This window comes from Ceratotherium simum, chromosome 35 (genome assembly GCF_057802395.1).
Source record: "Ceratotherium simum simum isolate JZ-2026a chromosome 35, ASM5780239v1, whole genome shotgun sequence".
In the NCBI taxonomy this organism is placed as follows: Eukaryota; Metazoa; Chordata; class Mammalia; order Perissodactyla; family Rhinocerotidae; genus Ceratotherium; species Ceratotherium simum.
In genome coordinates this window covers 1,579,951-1,593,817 of record NC_141934.1, presented here as the reverse complement: position 1 = coordinate 1,593,817, position 13,867 = coordinate 1,579,951, and the positions used below count along the sequence as shown (strand labels likewise).

General features: G+C 58.3%; 1 protein-coding gene across 6 annotated transcripts in view; it reads right to left on the bottom strand.

The window, feature by feature from the left end:
* Positions 1-503: 503 nt before the first annotated feature.
* MED15 (mediator complex subunit 15) overlaps positions 504-13,867 on the bottom strand; it is a 71,484-nt gene continuing 58,120 nt past the window's right edge. Inside the window, exons 9-18 of one of the 6 annotated variants that reach the window (XM_087423761.1) lie at positions 12,808-12,927; positions 6,283-6,419; positions 6,058-6,185; positions 5,685-5,819; positions 5,545-5,608; positions 3,820-3,886; positions 3,133-3,293; positions 2,868-3,034; positions 2,252-2,375; positions 504-1,553 (exon numbers count right to left, since the gene is read on the bottom strand). In XM_087423761.1, coding sequence (XP_087279887.1) covers positions 1,043-1,553; positions 2,252-2,375; positions 2,868-3,034; positions 3,133-3,293; positions 3,820-3,886; positions 5,545-5,608; positions 5,685-5,819; positions 6,058-6,185; positions 6,283-6,419; positions 12,808-12,927 — 1,614 coding nt within the window. In that variant the 3' untranslated portion in view covers positions 504-1,042. The remainder of the gene's footprint in view (positions 1,554-2,251; positions 2,376-2,867; positions 3,035-3,132; positions 3,294-3,819; positions 3,887-5,544; positions 5,609-5,684; positions 5,820-6,057; positions 6,186-6,282; positions 6,420-12,807; positions 12,928-13,867) is intronic. The other 5 variants (XM_014796720.2, XM_087423763.1, XM_004442360.3 and 2 more) reach the window with 5 other exon arrangements.

Here is a 13,867-nt window from a genome sequence, read left to right as displayed (position 1 = left end):
ACACGTTCCCTTCTTGGAGTGCAGGGAGTGAACTAAAGGGGCACATGGTCAAGACGCCGACCTGCCTGCACACTGACAAACACAGCTGATGACCTGTCCTGCAGAGCCCGCCCTCCTCCGTGGAGGGCCCCACCTGGCGATGTCCCCACCCTGTGAGGGCCTCACACCACCCCCCTCAGTGGCTAGACAGCAGCTTCCTATGCCTCACGGGTGTGGTCAGCTTAGTGCTGACCCTCGCCGGGCAGGACAGTCATCCCAGCCCCACTGGCTGTTTCCTCAGTGCAAATCTCGGCCTCTTCCCACTCTGGGGAGCAAGAACTTTGCCGGAAACCTGGCAGTGAACCAGGATGAGGCACTGATACTGTCAGACAAGGGTGAACTAAAGTTTCAGTGTCCATGGACATCTCCAAGGTGGGGGACCTGGCTCAGCCCTGACAGCGTCCCTCACTGGACAGTGGGCCCTGGACTCGCGAGGGGGGACACAGTAACAAATTCACAACAAACACAGGAATAATAAATTTATTATAAGAACCACAGATGACACGGTAGTGCACATACAAAAGGGGGGACCTCTTGTCGCCAGAGAGCCAGCTGGCCAATGCCCTGTCAGGGAGGCTTCACTCTCTGGATTGGCTGAGGATGCCAGGTCCCGAGGACAGCACCCCGACCCAAAAGCAGGCCCAAGCACCCAACTAGTGGGCATGAGTCTAGGAAACGATCCACCCATATGCCCCCACTCCCCAGGTACCCCCACAGTGCTGAGCAGGCCCTCAGGGCTTGAAGGGAGAATGCCATGAGGTATGAGGCCCAGCCGGTGGCAAGAGACTCGCAGCCGCCCACAGGCCGGCCTTCCCTTTTGATACTGTCAGCGCCCCTGGGTCTGGGAGCTTCCCTACGGCGTGCCCCACATGCCAACGGTGGCAAGGTCTGAACGCAAAACCGTGATCAGAGAATTCTGTGTGTATTTTAGGGGTTTCCTATGTTCTCCATGTTCCCCTACAGAAACAGGTAGAAGTACTTTCTGGCACACACACAAGAGGCTCTAACAAGACCCTGAGTTCTCCCTCAAGCTGCTAAGGAAGGACATGGGCCCTGCAGAGGCTGCAGGGACAGCAGCAGCCCGAGGAATGCAGGGGCCGGGGATGTGTCCGACTCCCTGGAGGGAGTCCCACCCCCTCATTGACGCAGCCAGCTCTGCAGCCACCTGTGCCAACCCTGTACAAGTGTGGGAAAATGTTTGGCAGGTCCCCAAGGCAGAAGATAAAAGCAGGAAAGCTAATCTAAGCCCAGGCTCTCTAAGGAAGCCAACACCTAGAAACGTCCGACACAAGGTGTGTGTCCACTGCAGCCCCGACAAGGCTGCCGGCTGCCCCCACAGTCCCTGGCGGGCGGCCAGATGTGCAGTGGCGGTGGTGGCTAGGCAGCTGAGAGGCAGGCCTGGTGGATGCTCTGCGCCCAGGTGTTGAGCAGGGCCGTGACCGAGTGCTTGTCGGGGAGCTGCAGCAGCCTCGAGGTCATGCACCGGTGTACCGACTGCAGGAAGGGGTTGGCATCTGCAACACAGCAGCGGCCGTGAGCACTGTGCTCTCAGGCAGGACAGCTGGAGCCTGCCACAACCCGGGCCCACGCAAGCAACTCCCTGGGAAAGGGTTGCCCCCACAGGCACAGGACTGACGTCTGGGCACTCTACCCAGCCCCAGTCACCAGGGATGCCATCTCTCACACAGTAAGGTGGCCGGCAGGCTCTCTTCCTGGGCCCACCCATCAGTGGAGAACTGGAATGTGAATGGGCCTGGAGCCTAGGGCTTTCCCTCAGGGACAGCCTCAGGGTTCCAGTCCTGGCCTTCTGTGCACCAACTCTGAGCCTCAGGGGGACTGTCCCCAACAACGGGGCTCTCTCCGGGCCTCTGGCTTGGAGCCATGTCACCCAGATGGGTCCTCATGAGCACAAGCTCCCGTCTGTGCCCCCATGTCAGCCTTGCAGGGGCCCACCAGGGCTGCCAGGCCTACTTGCCCCTCACCCACTGAACCCAGCTGCTCTGGAGCTGCAGGTCAACAGGCAAAGGAACACAATGCGGGCAGAGACCCTTCTCTCTCCAAGGGACTGCTGGGCAACCCACTCTTGTCCACGAAGGGGGAGTTGAGGAGGGGGCCTTAGTGGGGTGGGAGGGGGCACATGGAGAAAAACCTGGTTGCCCAGAGCTGATCCCCGCCTGTCCTGGGCCTCCCCATGGCTGTCCTCTTGGCTCACCCACCGTACTGCCACTGCCGGTCAATCCACAGCGGGCTCTGGGCAGGGTAGTCGGCAGGCACGCTGAGCTCCAGCGGCGGCACGCTCGGGAGGTCTTTATCATCTGTAACACACGAGGCTGTGCCTGTGACCCGGCACGCCCCACCTTGCAGCCCTGCTCCTGAACAGGGCTCTTCACACCCCAGAAGATTCTAGTGAGGCTGGCTACAAAGCCTGGAGGTCACTCTGACTCAGGTTTCCACGTTTCCCCAGGGGCTCAGGCAAGCAGAGCCACATCTGGACAGGAAGGAGGGGCTTCCCTGGCACGTGCGGGCAAGGTGAGAATGTGTGAGCTCATGGCCCAGCCCTCAGGGCATGTCCTGGGCCACATGTGTGAGGATTGAGGAGGATGGCTCAGGCAGGCTCTGACCTGGGGACTGCGGGCCTGGGGCTGTGGTGTGAGCATGCACGTCCATGGGAGCCTGAGCACATCACGACCCATGGAGTGTGCGGTGCTAGGTTGGGCCTGTTCTGAGACACAGCCTGGAAGCTTTGTGCCCCCTGCATGGGCAGAGCCCTGGGGCTGCAGATCAGGGCTCGCTCTCCTGCACCAGCCCCACCAGCCCCAAGTACTCACCCAGCTTGCATATCAGGTGGACGGTGCCGTTGTTACTGCAGTGAGAAGGGTCCAAGTTCACTAGGAACTTAGGATCTAATCTGGCCACCTCCCCCTGGAGCACATTGGGGATGCTTTGCCTCTCATCCTCTTCAAACTTGCGCTTCCGGGTGCACACCACCGGGGCCCTGGAAGAGGCGGACATGGTGACCACCCCAGGCCAGGCTGTGGCCCATGGCCCACCAGCCACTGCCCACTGCAAGGCTGAACCCTGCGCTGTACGTACGTGATGGGTGGGCCGTGGATGGCCGTCATGGCTGGCACGAATGTGCGGTACAGGGAGTGGTTGAAGACGGGCGAGCGGATGTTGGCCAGGACAGCATCCAGGAGTGGCTGGCAGAGGTACTGCTGTTTGGTTGGCGGCACTGGGGGCGGTGGGGGCGTGGGCTGGGACAGGATGGGTGGGGTCAGCAGCCTACTCTTGGGGAGGCTCTCCAGACCCCAAGGTCCTCACTCTCACTTACAGTCAGACTTCCCGTGGCTTTCCCACAACCTCTGCCCACTGCAGACCAAGATGGCCAATTCTCCCACCCCGTCTCCTCAACCTCCCCTAGAGTTCCCTCCCTTGGGGCCTGGCCTTGTGCTGGGCGGGTGGAGGCAGGATGGCAGAGGCGGCATGCATAAAAACCAACAAGCCCAGGGGATGTAGGAAGCACCCACGGAGCAGCAGCCAGAGGGTGATTTCTCCCATGTTCCTATGCACGCTGTCCCACCTCACACCCCACTGCAGACGCGACCTGGAAGAAGACTCCTGGGCAGGGTCCTCAGGCTGAGTGGCGTGCCCCCTCTGCCCACCCCTGACTGTGACAGCTCCTCCCAGCCTGTGGTTCCAAGTTGCTGTGGGGTGAGCCCTAACCTCCCCAGAAATACCTGCAGCCCTTCAAACACCGCCAGGCCACGGTGCCCCACTCACCACTGCCATGTCATTCTTGAGTTTCTCCAGGGCGATCTCACATTTCTGCAGCGTTTTCAGCGGGCACCTGTGCGGAGAGGGGACTGGCTGACCCTCTGTGCTGGAGGCCAGGGGAGCTGGCAGCTCTCATGTGCTGATCCCAACCACTGACTATCTGGCCTCCCTTGGACAGAGCCAGCCCGGGGGCCTTGGCCACCGGAACCCTCCACAGGAACCTCAGTCAGAGTCTAAGGCAGGGTGGCCCAGCCTCCAGGAGTTGCCTGGACATAGTCAGCAGAACACAGTATCCATGTGATGGGTCAAGGGAAGGGACAGAAGCCTGGCCCCTGACCAGGCTAGGATGGCCTCAGTCTTGTCTAGGCCAGGCGCCTGCCCACCCTGGCCCTATAACTCCAATGAGGGATCAACCCAAGGGAGCCTGAAGGGCTGTCCAGCTCCAATAGGCCTGTTGTGCAGCGTCCAGCATTCTGCCCAGATAAGCAGAACAAAGAAGACCTTCTAGAAGAGGAGCACAGCCTGAGCCAAGGCCCTGGGGAGAGGGAAGTAACCCAAAGGCCAGTCGACATGAACAGCTCTGTGGCACTGGCCAAACTCTGGCACTCACAGCTGCCCTGTGGCTCATGGGCAAGGGAAGGGGCATGTGTGTGGTGTCGAGACCCTGGCGTTCCACTGCCTTCCAAGTGCTTCTAAAGGTACCGTCTTGGGGGCCGGCTCAGTGGGGCAGCGGTTCAGTGCGCACACTCCACTACAGCGGCCCGGGGTCCACAGGTTCAGATCCCGGGCACGCACTGCTTGTCAAGCCATACTGTGGCGGCATCCCATATAAAGTGGAGGAAGATGGGCACGGATGTTAGCCCAGGGCCAGTCTTCCTCAGCAAAAAGAGGAGGATTGGCATTGGATGTTAGCTCAGGGCTAATCTTCCTCACACACACACACACAAAAAGGCACCGTCTTGTTTCATTTTCACAGCCAACGCATGCGAGCCGCAGCTGACCCCTTTGCAGATAGGGTAACTGAGACACAGTCACTTGCCCCAAGGTCCCTGGCAAGTCAGGTGCAGGGCTGAAGGTCAGACTAAGACCCATCATGGCCAGCTGGATTAGTGCAAGCCCAGACCCAGCCAGCAGCCCATGACGCAGAGCTGTGACGACCACAGGATGGAAGTGTGAGGGGCCCAGCAGTGGCCCAGAGCAGGGCTGAGGCTGGTGCTGGCTGAGGTACAGGCTGGGGGCCTGAAGCCCAAGCAGATACACCTAAGCGGAGCCCTGGGGCCCCTTCTCTGGACTCCACATCGTCATCAAGAGTCTGTCCTGGGGGCCGGCCCGATAGCTTAGCGGTTGGGTACGCGCGCTCCGCTACTGGTAGCCCGGGTTCGGGTCCGGGTGCACACCGACGCACTGCTTGCCCGGCCATGCTGAGGTGGCGTCCCACACACAGCAACTAGAAGGATGTGAAACTATGACATACAACTATCTACTGGAGCTTTGGGGAGAAAAAGGGGAAAAAAAAGGAGGAGGATTGGCAATAGATGTTAGCCCAGGGCCAGTCTTCCTCAGCAAAAAGAGGAGAATTGGCATTTGATGTTAGCTCAGGGCTGATCTTCCTCACAAAAAAAAAAAAAAAAAAGTGCTGTCCTAGGCTGGGCCAACCAAGCCCCCAGGCACCCTCTGTGAGCTGTGGGCGCAGCACCAGCCTTCCTCCAGGGGTCTGGGGGCAAAGCTCACCGCTTGGAGGGGTCTGTCAGGATGTCCAGGAGGCTCTTCATCTTACTCAGGTCTTTTTTTCTGTCTGGGACAGAAGAAGGGACACTAAGACGCAGGCCTGGGCTACCTGTGGGCCTGCCCCAGCCCTGGCCCGGCCCCACCTTCGTTCTTGTCGATCTTGTTGATCATACGGCGCAAGGGCTCGATGTACTTGGAGAGCTGCTTCAACTTGTCCAGGTACTGCTGTTCCTCGGCCTGGCTGGAGCCTGCTGGGCTCATGACCGAGCTGGGGTTCACTGCAGGACACAGCCTGGTGAGCACAGCCCCAGCCCACAAAGGGCCAGCTCTCTGAAAACCCTAAAGGTGGGGTGCTCGGGCTCCACGGGGTTCCGGAGCTCACTCACCCTATTACAAGCCAAGGCCTTGCAAGGGTGAGGGGGAGACCCTCAGCACCTCAACTTGCAGGGCTGTCTGTGTGCAGGTCACACGATGGGCTCTGGGCCTTGGGCCATGCCCACGCAAGGCCTGACTTACCAGGGGTGTTTAAAGGTCCCGGGGAGGGGACGCTGAAGTTCTGTGGGGTGCGCGCCGTCACTGGACTCTGGGAGGGCTGCGGTGAGGGGCTGGGCAGGAAGCTACTGGGGGATGGGGCAGGGCCGGAGCTGCAGCAAAGTGAAAGGAAGCATGTCTGTGAGCCAGGGGCACTGGGCAGGCCCGCCCTGTGAGCCAGGCAGGGAGGGGCACCCCGGCCAGGCCTACCTGACATTGGAGTTGGGCTGCGAGCTGGGCTGGCCGGGCTGCGGGGACGGCTGGGGGGGAGGGGGCATCGACTGCGGGGTCTGCACCTGCTGGCTCGGCGACGGTGAGGACAGCATGGTGAGGCTGTTCTGGCTGACCTGGAAGTGGAGGGGGCTCAGCCTGCTCTCCTGCCACACACTCTCACTCCCCCTGCCCCTGTGCTTCCACTTGCCCAGGCTTGGAGTCCACCTGCATGCACAAGCCCCCCTCTCTCCCAGCCTCACCACACACCCTCGTCTTTCTCTGACACCCTGCCTCAGATACAAACACAGGCACCCGCTCCCCCACCCTGTGGGTATACACACAAGCACACAGTGGCCACAGCGCTGGCGGAAAGGCCAGGCTGGGCAACCCTTGCTCCCCAGTAGGGGAGACCCATGAAGACCACAGGTTTCTGGGCTGGGACAGAACACAGCCACGTCCCTGACCCATGGGTGTGGGAGCTGGTGGAGGGGAGGCCAGGGAAGGCCTGTGGCTTTGAATGGTGCCACCTAGCCACCCCTGGCCTATGACGCTCTCCTCCACGGGCCAGTGAGGACCTCGCTCTGTGACGGCTGGGACCGTCTTCCCACTTGCTTCCACGAGCCCCCTTAGACTCCCAGGCCACAGGCAGCCCCAGCTCTGACAGCACCAAGGACAAGCTCAGCTGCAGGGCAGTGGGGAAGACCGTGCTTTACGCTGTGACCCACCTGGACCTGCTTAATGGAAGCAAAGTGGCCCCTGTCAGCCCTTGCCAGTACATCTGGCCTGGGCTCCTCAGTCTGCAGCTGAGCAGCCCCCCACTGGACGGGCAGACCCTGCTGGGAGGGGTAAGCGGCTCAGCGTTATTCTCAGAGGCCGTTTCCTTGTCTGCAGAGCCAGGGCTCACCCTACTCCCTACAGTCCTCACCGGGGAGGACACAAATGGGGTCAACTGTACCCCTGCCATCACTAGGGACGATGCCATTTTCCGTGAACTGTGCAGGACGAAACCACACCACCTAAGACCATAGACAAAGATGCTTGAAGTAATCACTTCCTGTGGGAGAAGCACAAGATGGCAGTTCTGGGTGGTGAGGACAGCTGTGGGGAGGCGGCTGCCTGCCAGCCTTGGGTGCCCAGCCTCCTCCGGGATGAGAGCCGCCTCATCCAGTACCCAGTGATGGTGATATACAGGCCTGGCCCCTTGCTACACAGGGACCACCCCAAAGGCCCTGCCAGCTTCACAGCCCCCAAGGGTGGGTGGTGGCTTCTCCCACGTGCTAGTCAACCTCCTGCACACCAAGCATCCCCTCAGAGCCTCCTTCTTGGACCACGGCTCCCCCACCCCTGGACCGTCCAGTTCTGCAGAGCAGCTTCAGCCTTCTCCCAGCCTTCTCCCACTCTGGACACCAACGCCATCTGCGGTCAAGGCTTTACGCCGCCTCCCACACACGCCTCCACCACGGCGCTGGGAGTACTGGGTTAGGAGCACTCTGAGTGGGTTACTGCTTTCTCAGTCCTGGAGTGCAGGAACAGATCCCTCCTCACCCGCCCCACCCTGCCCTGCCCCACCCCATCCCACCGGCCCTGTGTCCACCCTCCTCCCAGTACCCCCTGGACCAGGCTCCCGGAGTGACCGTCATCCCCTCCTGCTCTTCCACTTCCTACCCTTCCCACTGAGTGTGTGGGCAGAGCTGCATGGGACGCTGGCACGGCAGGGGGCACGGGGGCCGTGTCACGATACTTCCAACACAGCTGGGTCAGAGAGGCACCAGACCCAAGCCGGAATGGGCTCTTCCTACCACTTGTGACCAGGCCCCCAGCTGGGGAGTAGAGGGGCAGGAGTGAGTGAGCTCAGGCCTCCAGCTGCTAGGCCTAGCGGACAATATGGTTCCAGGTGTTTCACGCTGATGTCAGCAAGGTCAGAAACAAGCGTGGGGTGGCTGAGTTTGCTGAGCTGAACCAAGGGCAGCAGCTTTCTCCTGGGCAGGACTCGCCTTCACGGTGCCTGGGTGCACCGAGTCCTGGGGCAGGCAGCACAGCCCCAGCACTGGAAAATCCACCCAGATGCCAGAAACTCTCAGGACTAGGAAAGTGAACAGGTCGCCTCGGAAAAGTCCATGCAGAGAACTACAGACGGTGCCAGGGAGGGGGAAGCAACGGCCCTGGGGCCCCACCCTGGGCCCGGCCTTTCAGGCATGGGAACCCTCCCTGTAGTGGTTTCCATCTAAAGCCCTGCCATCACCTCCCCTTGCCTTGACCCCTATCTGCTGCCACTCTCTGCCCTGTACCCCCTGGAGCTGCCTCTCGCCCTCCTCCTGCCCGGAGGTCAGTCCTCCTCACCTGGCCTCTCCCTGACCGCCCAGGCCCCACCTGCCCCAGGGAGGAGCCTCAGCCTCTGCTCGAGCAGCTGGCCCTTCTAGAAAGTGTTCAGCTCTTGTCTGCAGCCTAAAGCTGGTGCTTCTCTGAAGGGCATCACAGCTGTTACGAGGCCGCTGCAGCGGCCAGTTCACAGTTCACTTCCCACCTGAATGTCTGAGGCTGTATTTTCAAAGGCACCCTCAACATTCAGACCACGGGGAAACAGGGCGCACAAAAACAGTGCTGCTTTTGTGGTCCACAGGGCCCCTGAGCATGCACAGCTCCCCCAGGCACGAGACAGAGGGTCTCAGGCACGGCAAAGAGTGCCTGCCCAGGCTGGGGGCACAAGCCCAGGGCTCCTGCCTCCCTGTCGAGCCCACCTCTCATGTCCAGGCCTGGGCTCTGCCCCTCCGGCCATTGTAGCCACCACTTGCAAGGCTGCTAAAGGAAAGCCTTGGCCTCCGACATCCAATCCAGATCTCTTTGCATCTGACAACTCCTCTGGAGAGATGCACAATTCCAGCTGGCAGCAAACATATTCCCCCCACAGGCCTTCAGGATCCCCTCTTATGCTGCCAGTGCAGGGCAGCCCACGGCTCCCAGGCCTCCCCAATCCCAAGTCTCCACAGACACACCTGGGATGAGAAGCAGCCACCCAAAGGCCCATGTCAAGAAAGAACCAGCCTAGTGAGGCATCTAATGAGACAGCGACCCTGGTCTTCAGGTTTATGTCAGGTCTGGCTGGCCTCCAGGGCAGAGGAGAGCAGGACGACTGTGTTCCCTCGGTTATGTAAGGAGCCCTCTGAGGGGAGAATGGCTGCGCCGGCCCTGCATTTTTCACCTCTCTGAGCATGTTCTGCCAGAGGCACGGGCATGTCTGTCACAGCTGCCAGCAAAAGCCACAGGACACAAATGCTGTACCTCCCAGGGGAGGGAGCTTCTGAGTGCCTGCCACAAGCCCCACACACCCCATCATCTGCATATCACAGACAGGAAGTGGGAGCTCAGAGGGAAGTCACACCGCTGGCGGGGGAGTCCAGGCACCTCAGCACTATCTGCTCCCTACAGTAAGGACAAGCATCTGGAAAGGGACCCCCCACAGGACAGCCCAGGAGGCCTGCAGAGAGCAGGAACGGAAGGCGAGGTGGGCACAGAGAGCAAGCAGAGGGGAAGTGGCAGAGGGCAGGCAGGGTGACGAAGCCAGGCTGCTGGGCAGCAGGGCAGAAAGGCTGGTGTGGGGAGCCTCATGCTGTGAAGAAGCCTCAGGGGAGGCTGGTGGCACCATGGGCTCTAGCCCTCTCAGGACCACCTGCACCTGCTGGATATCCCTGGAACTGCCCTGTACTCCTGGCTCCCACACGTGACATGTCCCGAGGAGTCACTCTCCAGAGCAAAGCACAATATAGGTCCCACTGTGGTGCCACCTGCTCATACCCGACAGGAACCCCACATCACCCCTGGCCTCCCGTACTGGACACTGTGTCCAGCATGTGCCCAGCACAAAATCCTACTTGGTCACAGTTATCCATGAAGTGTCTCCACCACAAAACAAAGACGCAACCACGGAACACATCCCAGGGACAGGGGTCGCAGGAAAGGGTGAGACAAGAGGGCCCTGTATCAAGAAGAGCTGAAAGAGGAAGAGCTGACTTTATGTTCTGCCTGTTTTCTTGGACCCAATTTGTTGCCACAAGGAAAGAACAAAACCAGACAGGCACAGTGGATGTGAAGCACATCCACTGACGGCTGTGTGCAGGTGGCTGGGGGTGGAGAGCAGCCACAGGATGCACCACGTGGACACGCTGAGGTCCAGAGGTGCCGGCTACTAAGAGCTCTGGTGGGACACCTGTTGGGACAGCAGGGGTGGCTCCCGGCTGTGTTTCAATGATACATTCCTGGAATAAGCTATCTTTTCTCTGAAGGGATTGGACTAGAAAGACTCTGACACAAAGGCAGCTGCACACTGATTCTGAAACCAGCTCTGTGGCCAGCTGAACGTCCATGACGTGCCTTGCCCTGCAGGGGAAAGAGGGTTTGAACTCCAGGACTCTGCTGAGAGGACGAGGTGGGAAGACAGAAGCTGCAAAGGAGGCAGTGGTATCTCTTGCTTCAAGTGCTGCTGGGGGACCACACTCACCAGCACTGAGGGGCCACTATGAAGAGATCCCCTAAATGCTCAAAGTACGACCCGCTTCAGTGAGAATGAACAAGAGTCTACACACAAAGAACTTGGCTCACGGCCTGGCATAGATCACACACTCAAAATGTTGGGGGGTTTTATTGTTTTTATAAAAGTCAGCCTTACGTGCTGATGCCAAAGTCATTCCCCCACACCCAACAACCCAACCTGACTCTGTCAACCCAATGGACACTGAGCCAGAGGCTACAGGAAAGGAGAACAAGCAGTTCGAGGTCACAGAGCTGAGACTCCAAAGGGACTAGGGCAAGGAGACGCGCACTAGCGACACATGAGCAGGTCATGGGGCTGGAGGGTGGGGGGCGCCCGAGGCACCGACGGACTGAACCCTGAGCCAGGCACCGTGCTGAGGCCCCCATGCAGCCTCCAGGTCACCCTGTCCTCCTTGCCACCTTGGCGACACAGCCCACTTCCCCTGCCTCCTAGCTTCCGCTACTCTAGATAGCTCTGTCACAAGGCCTTTTTACCAGCAGATTCCAGCCACTTCCTCCTCACAACCCACCTATCAAAGGGGAGGTCAAACCAAACAACTCAAGTTGCAGTCTGACAAACTGTGTAAATGGTGCATTTGAGGTGAACCTGGGGGTCAGGAGGCAGAGAGGGTGAAAACTGAACATGCCCCAAATGGCAATGCCTCAGCCTCAGGAAGGCCCTCGTCATTCTCTCAGCAGTGTGTGTTGTGGGTTACCTGGCACGTGGCCTGGGGCAAGACAGACCGCAGCCACTCTGCACAGGCAGCCCCTCACGCGCGGCAAGCGCAGTGCCTGCACACCTGCTACTGTCTGCTAGGTTTACAGATGCATCTCCTTTACAACAGAAAATGAATTTTAAAGCTTTGGTAAATCTGAGGTTTTCATAGCAAACCCATTAAAATGGAAAGCCTGTAAGATTAGGGAACCTTATCACCATTTTCTTCTCAGACTCTTTAGAACAGTGCCTGGCCCACAAATGTACTTGATGACTATTTGTTAAACAAATGAATACACCATGGAAGAATTCCAAATTTCATATGATAATGGAGAACCAGGAATTCATATTCCTGAAAAAGCGTAACATACACAGAAGTCTTTACCTAGAATGAGTGTGTGTTGGGGTGTGTGGGAGTGTGTGTGTGTGTAGTAAATCTACACTCTACACAGTAAACTCGAAAACAGTACGGTCCAACAGAACTTTCCACCACGATGGACTAGACTGACTTGTTCTACAATCTGTGCTGTCCAGTAAGGCGGCCATTAGCTTCCCTACGAGGCTACTGGGCACTTGAATATAACTGAATTTCAACTGAATGTAATTTGAGGAACTGAATTTTTAGTTTTATTTAATTTTAATTAATTTAAATGTAAATAGCCACATATGGCTAGTGGTTATAATATCAGACAGCAAAGCCCTAGAAAGCAAAACTATCAGCTTAGCTTCTGTTTTATTTTACCATGAAATGACAGCAGCATAACTATCTAAAATGCTAAATTTTTTTTGTGTGTGTGAGGAAGATCAGCCCTGAGCTAACATCCATGTCAATCCTCCTCTTTTTTGCTGAGGAAGATTGGCCCTGGGCTAACATCCGTGCCCATCTTTCTCCACTTTATATGAGACGCCGCCACAGCATGGCTTGACAAGCGGTGTGTCGGTGCACACCCAGGATCCAAACCCCGGGCCACCGCAGCGGAGCACACGCACCTAACCACTACGCCACCAGGCCAGCCCCTAAAATGCTAAAATTTTTAAAAGAGACTTTGCTCCCATCTTCTCCAGAAACTGAAAACATTAGAACCATCCAAAATATTAAAATGAAAACATACTCAGCTATTTATTCATATCCCCTTGAGAAACACAAGCTGGATGTGGCCCCAGGTGAGCTCGGCGAGGCACTCTGAGCGCCAATGGGAAGGAAGTCACGGATGATTACGCTGTGCCTCACAAAGGTGCTCAGAGGACCCCAAGCTTCCTGGGTGCCGCCCCGTAAATACCTGTGCCGAGGGCTGTCCACCCAAAGAGATGGAGCTTGATGGGACGGCAGACACGGCGGTGGTGGGTGGGAACCGGGCTCTTACTTGCATCCCGCCTTGGGCCAAGGCTGCGGTGATCATCTTGAGGATAGAGGGACAACAGACAAGGTGATCGCAACAAAGAAACGCAGTGCATGGGCAGGTGGAGAGGGGTGAGCAGCCTCTGCGACAAGGAGCACCCACAGGTGAGGGGCGTTCGGGGGCTCGGGCAGCCTGGGAGGGGCAGAGGCTGGCCAACATGTTCAAGCCCATAGCCTCAAGGCCCGTCTAGGCACTGGAATCTAGAGGAGCTGCCAAGAATGCTGCCTCCAGACCTTTCTATTCTGTTGGCTGTACTCCTCCAACAAACCTCTGATCTGCTGACGGGCCCACTGAGCCCTCAGAGCTAGACCTCAAGGGCCAGGGATGGTGTTTCTGGGAGACCAGGCTCCTGGGACAGACTTCGAAAGAGTACACGCCACCAAAGCTGGCTACAAGGAGAAGCCGACCGCCGTTAAAACAGAAGCAGAGCCCAGGTAAGCCAGCTCATGGCACCTTTCCTTTCTCAGTAGCATACCACCTGAGGAAAACACGCCTGAGGGCCTGAACTCAAACCATCCTCCTCTCCTCCAGGCCTCTGAGTATCTACAGGGGAACTGGTTTTCTTTTATACCTAAGATCAGGGGGAGATGGGCAACGGAAACTTGGAACTCAGCCTGAGGCCTCACCCTCGTAAGGAGGTGCACCTCCCACAGGGACATGGGTCAGGTCTGTCCCTAAACATACAAGATGACCGCAGACGCCAGAATTCCAGCATTAGCTGGGATCCGCCTCCTGATCAACTTATACTTTTAGAAGCACAAAGGCAGCACTGTCATAGGTCAATGCCTGCTCACACTGACAGGAACCCGGTGGTCTCCTGTGACCCAGTCACCCTCACTCTGGGCTCTGAGTCAGGGGATGGAGCCCTAGTCTGGTCCCTGGAGAGCAGGGCCTGCGTGCTCCCACAACTATTAAGATGAAACCAAACTAAAACACGGCC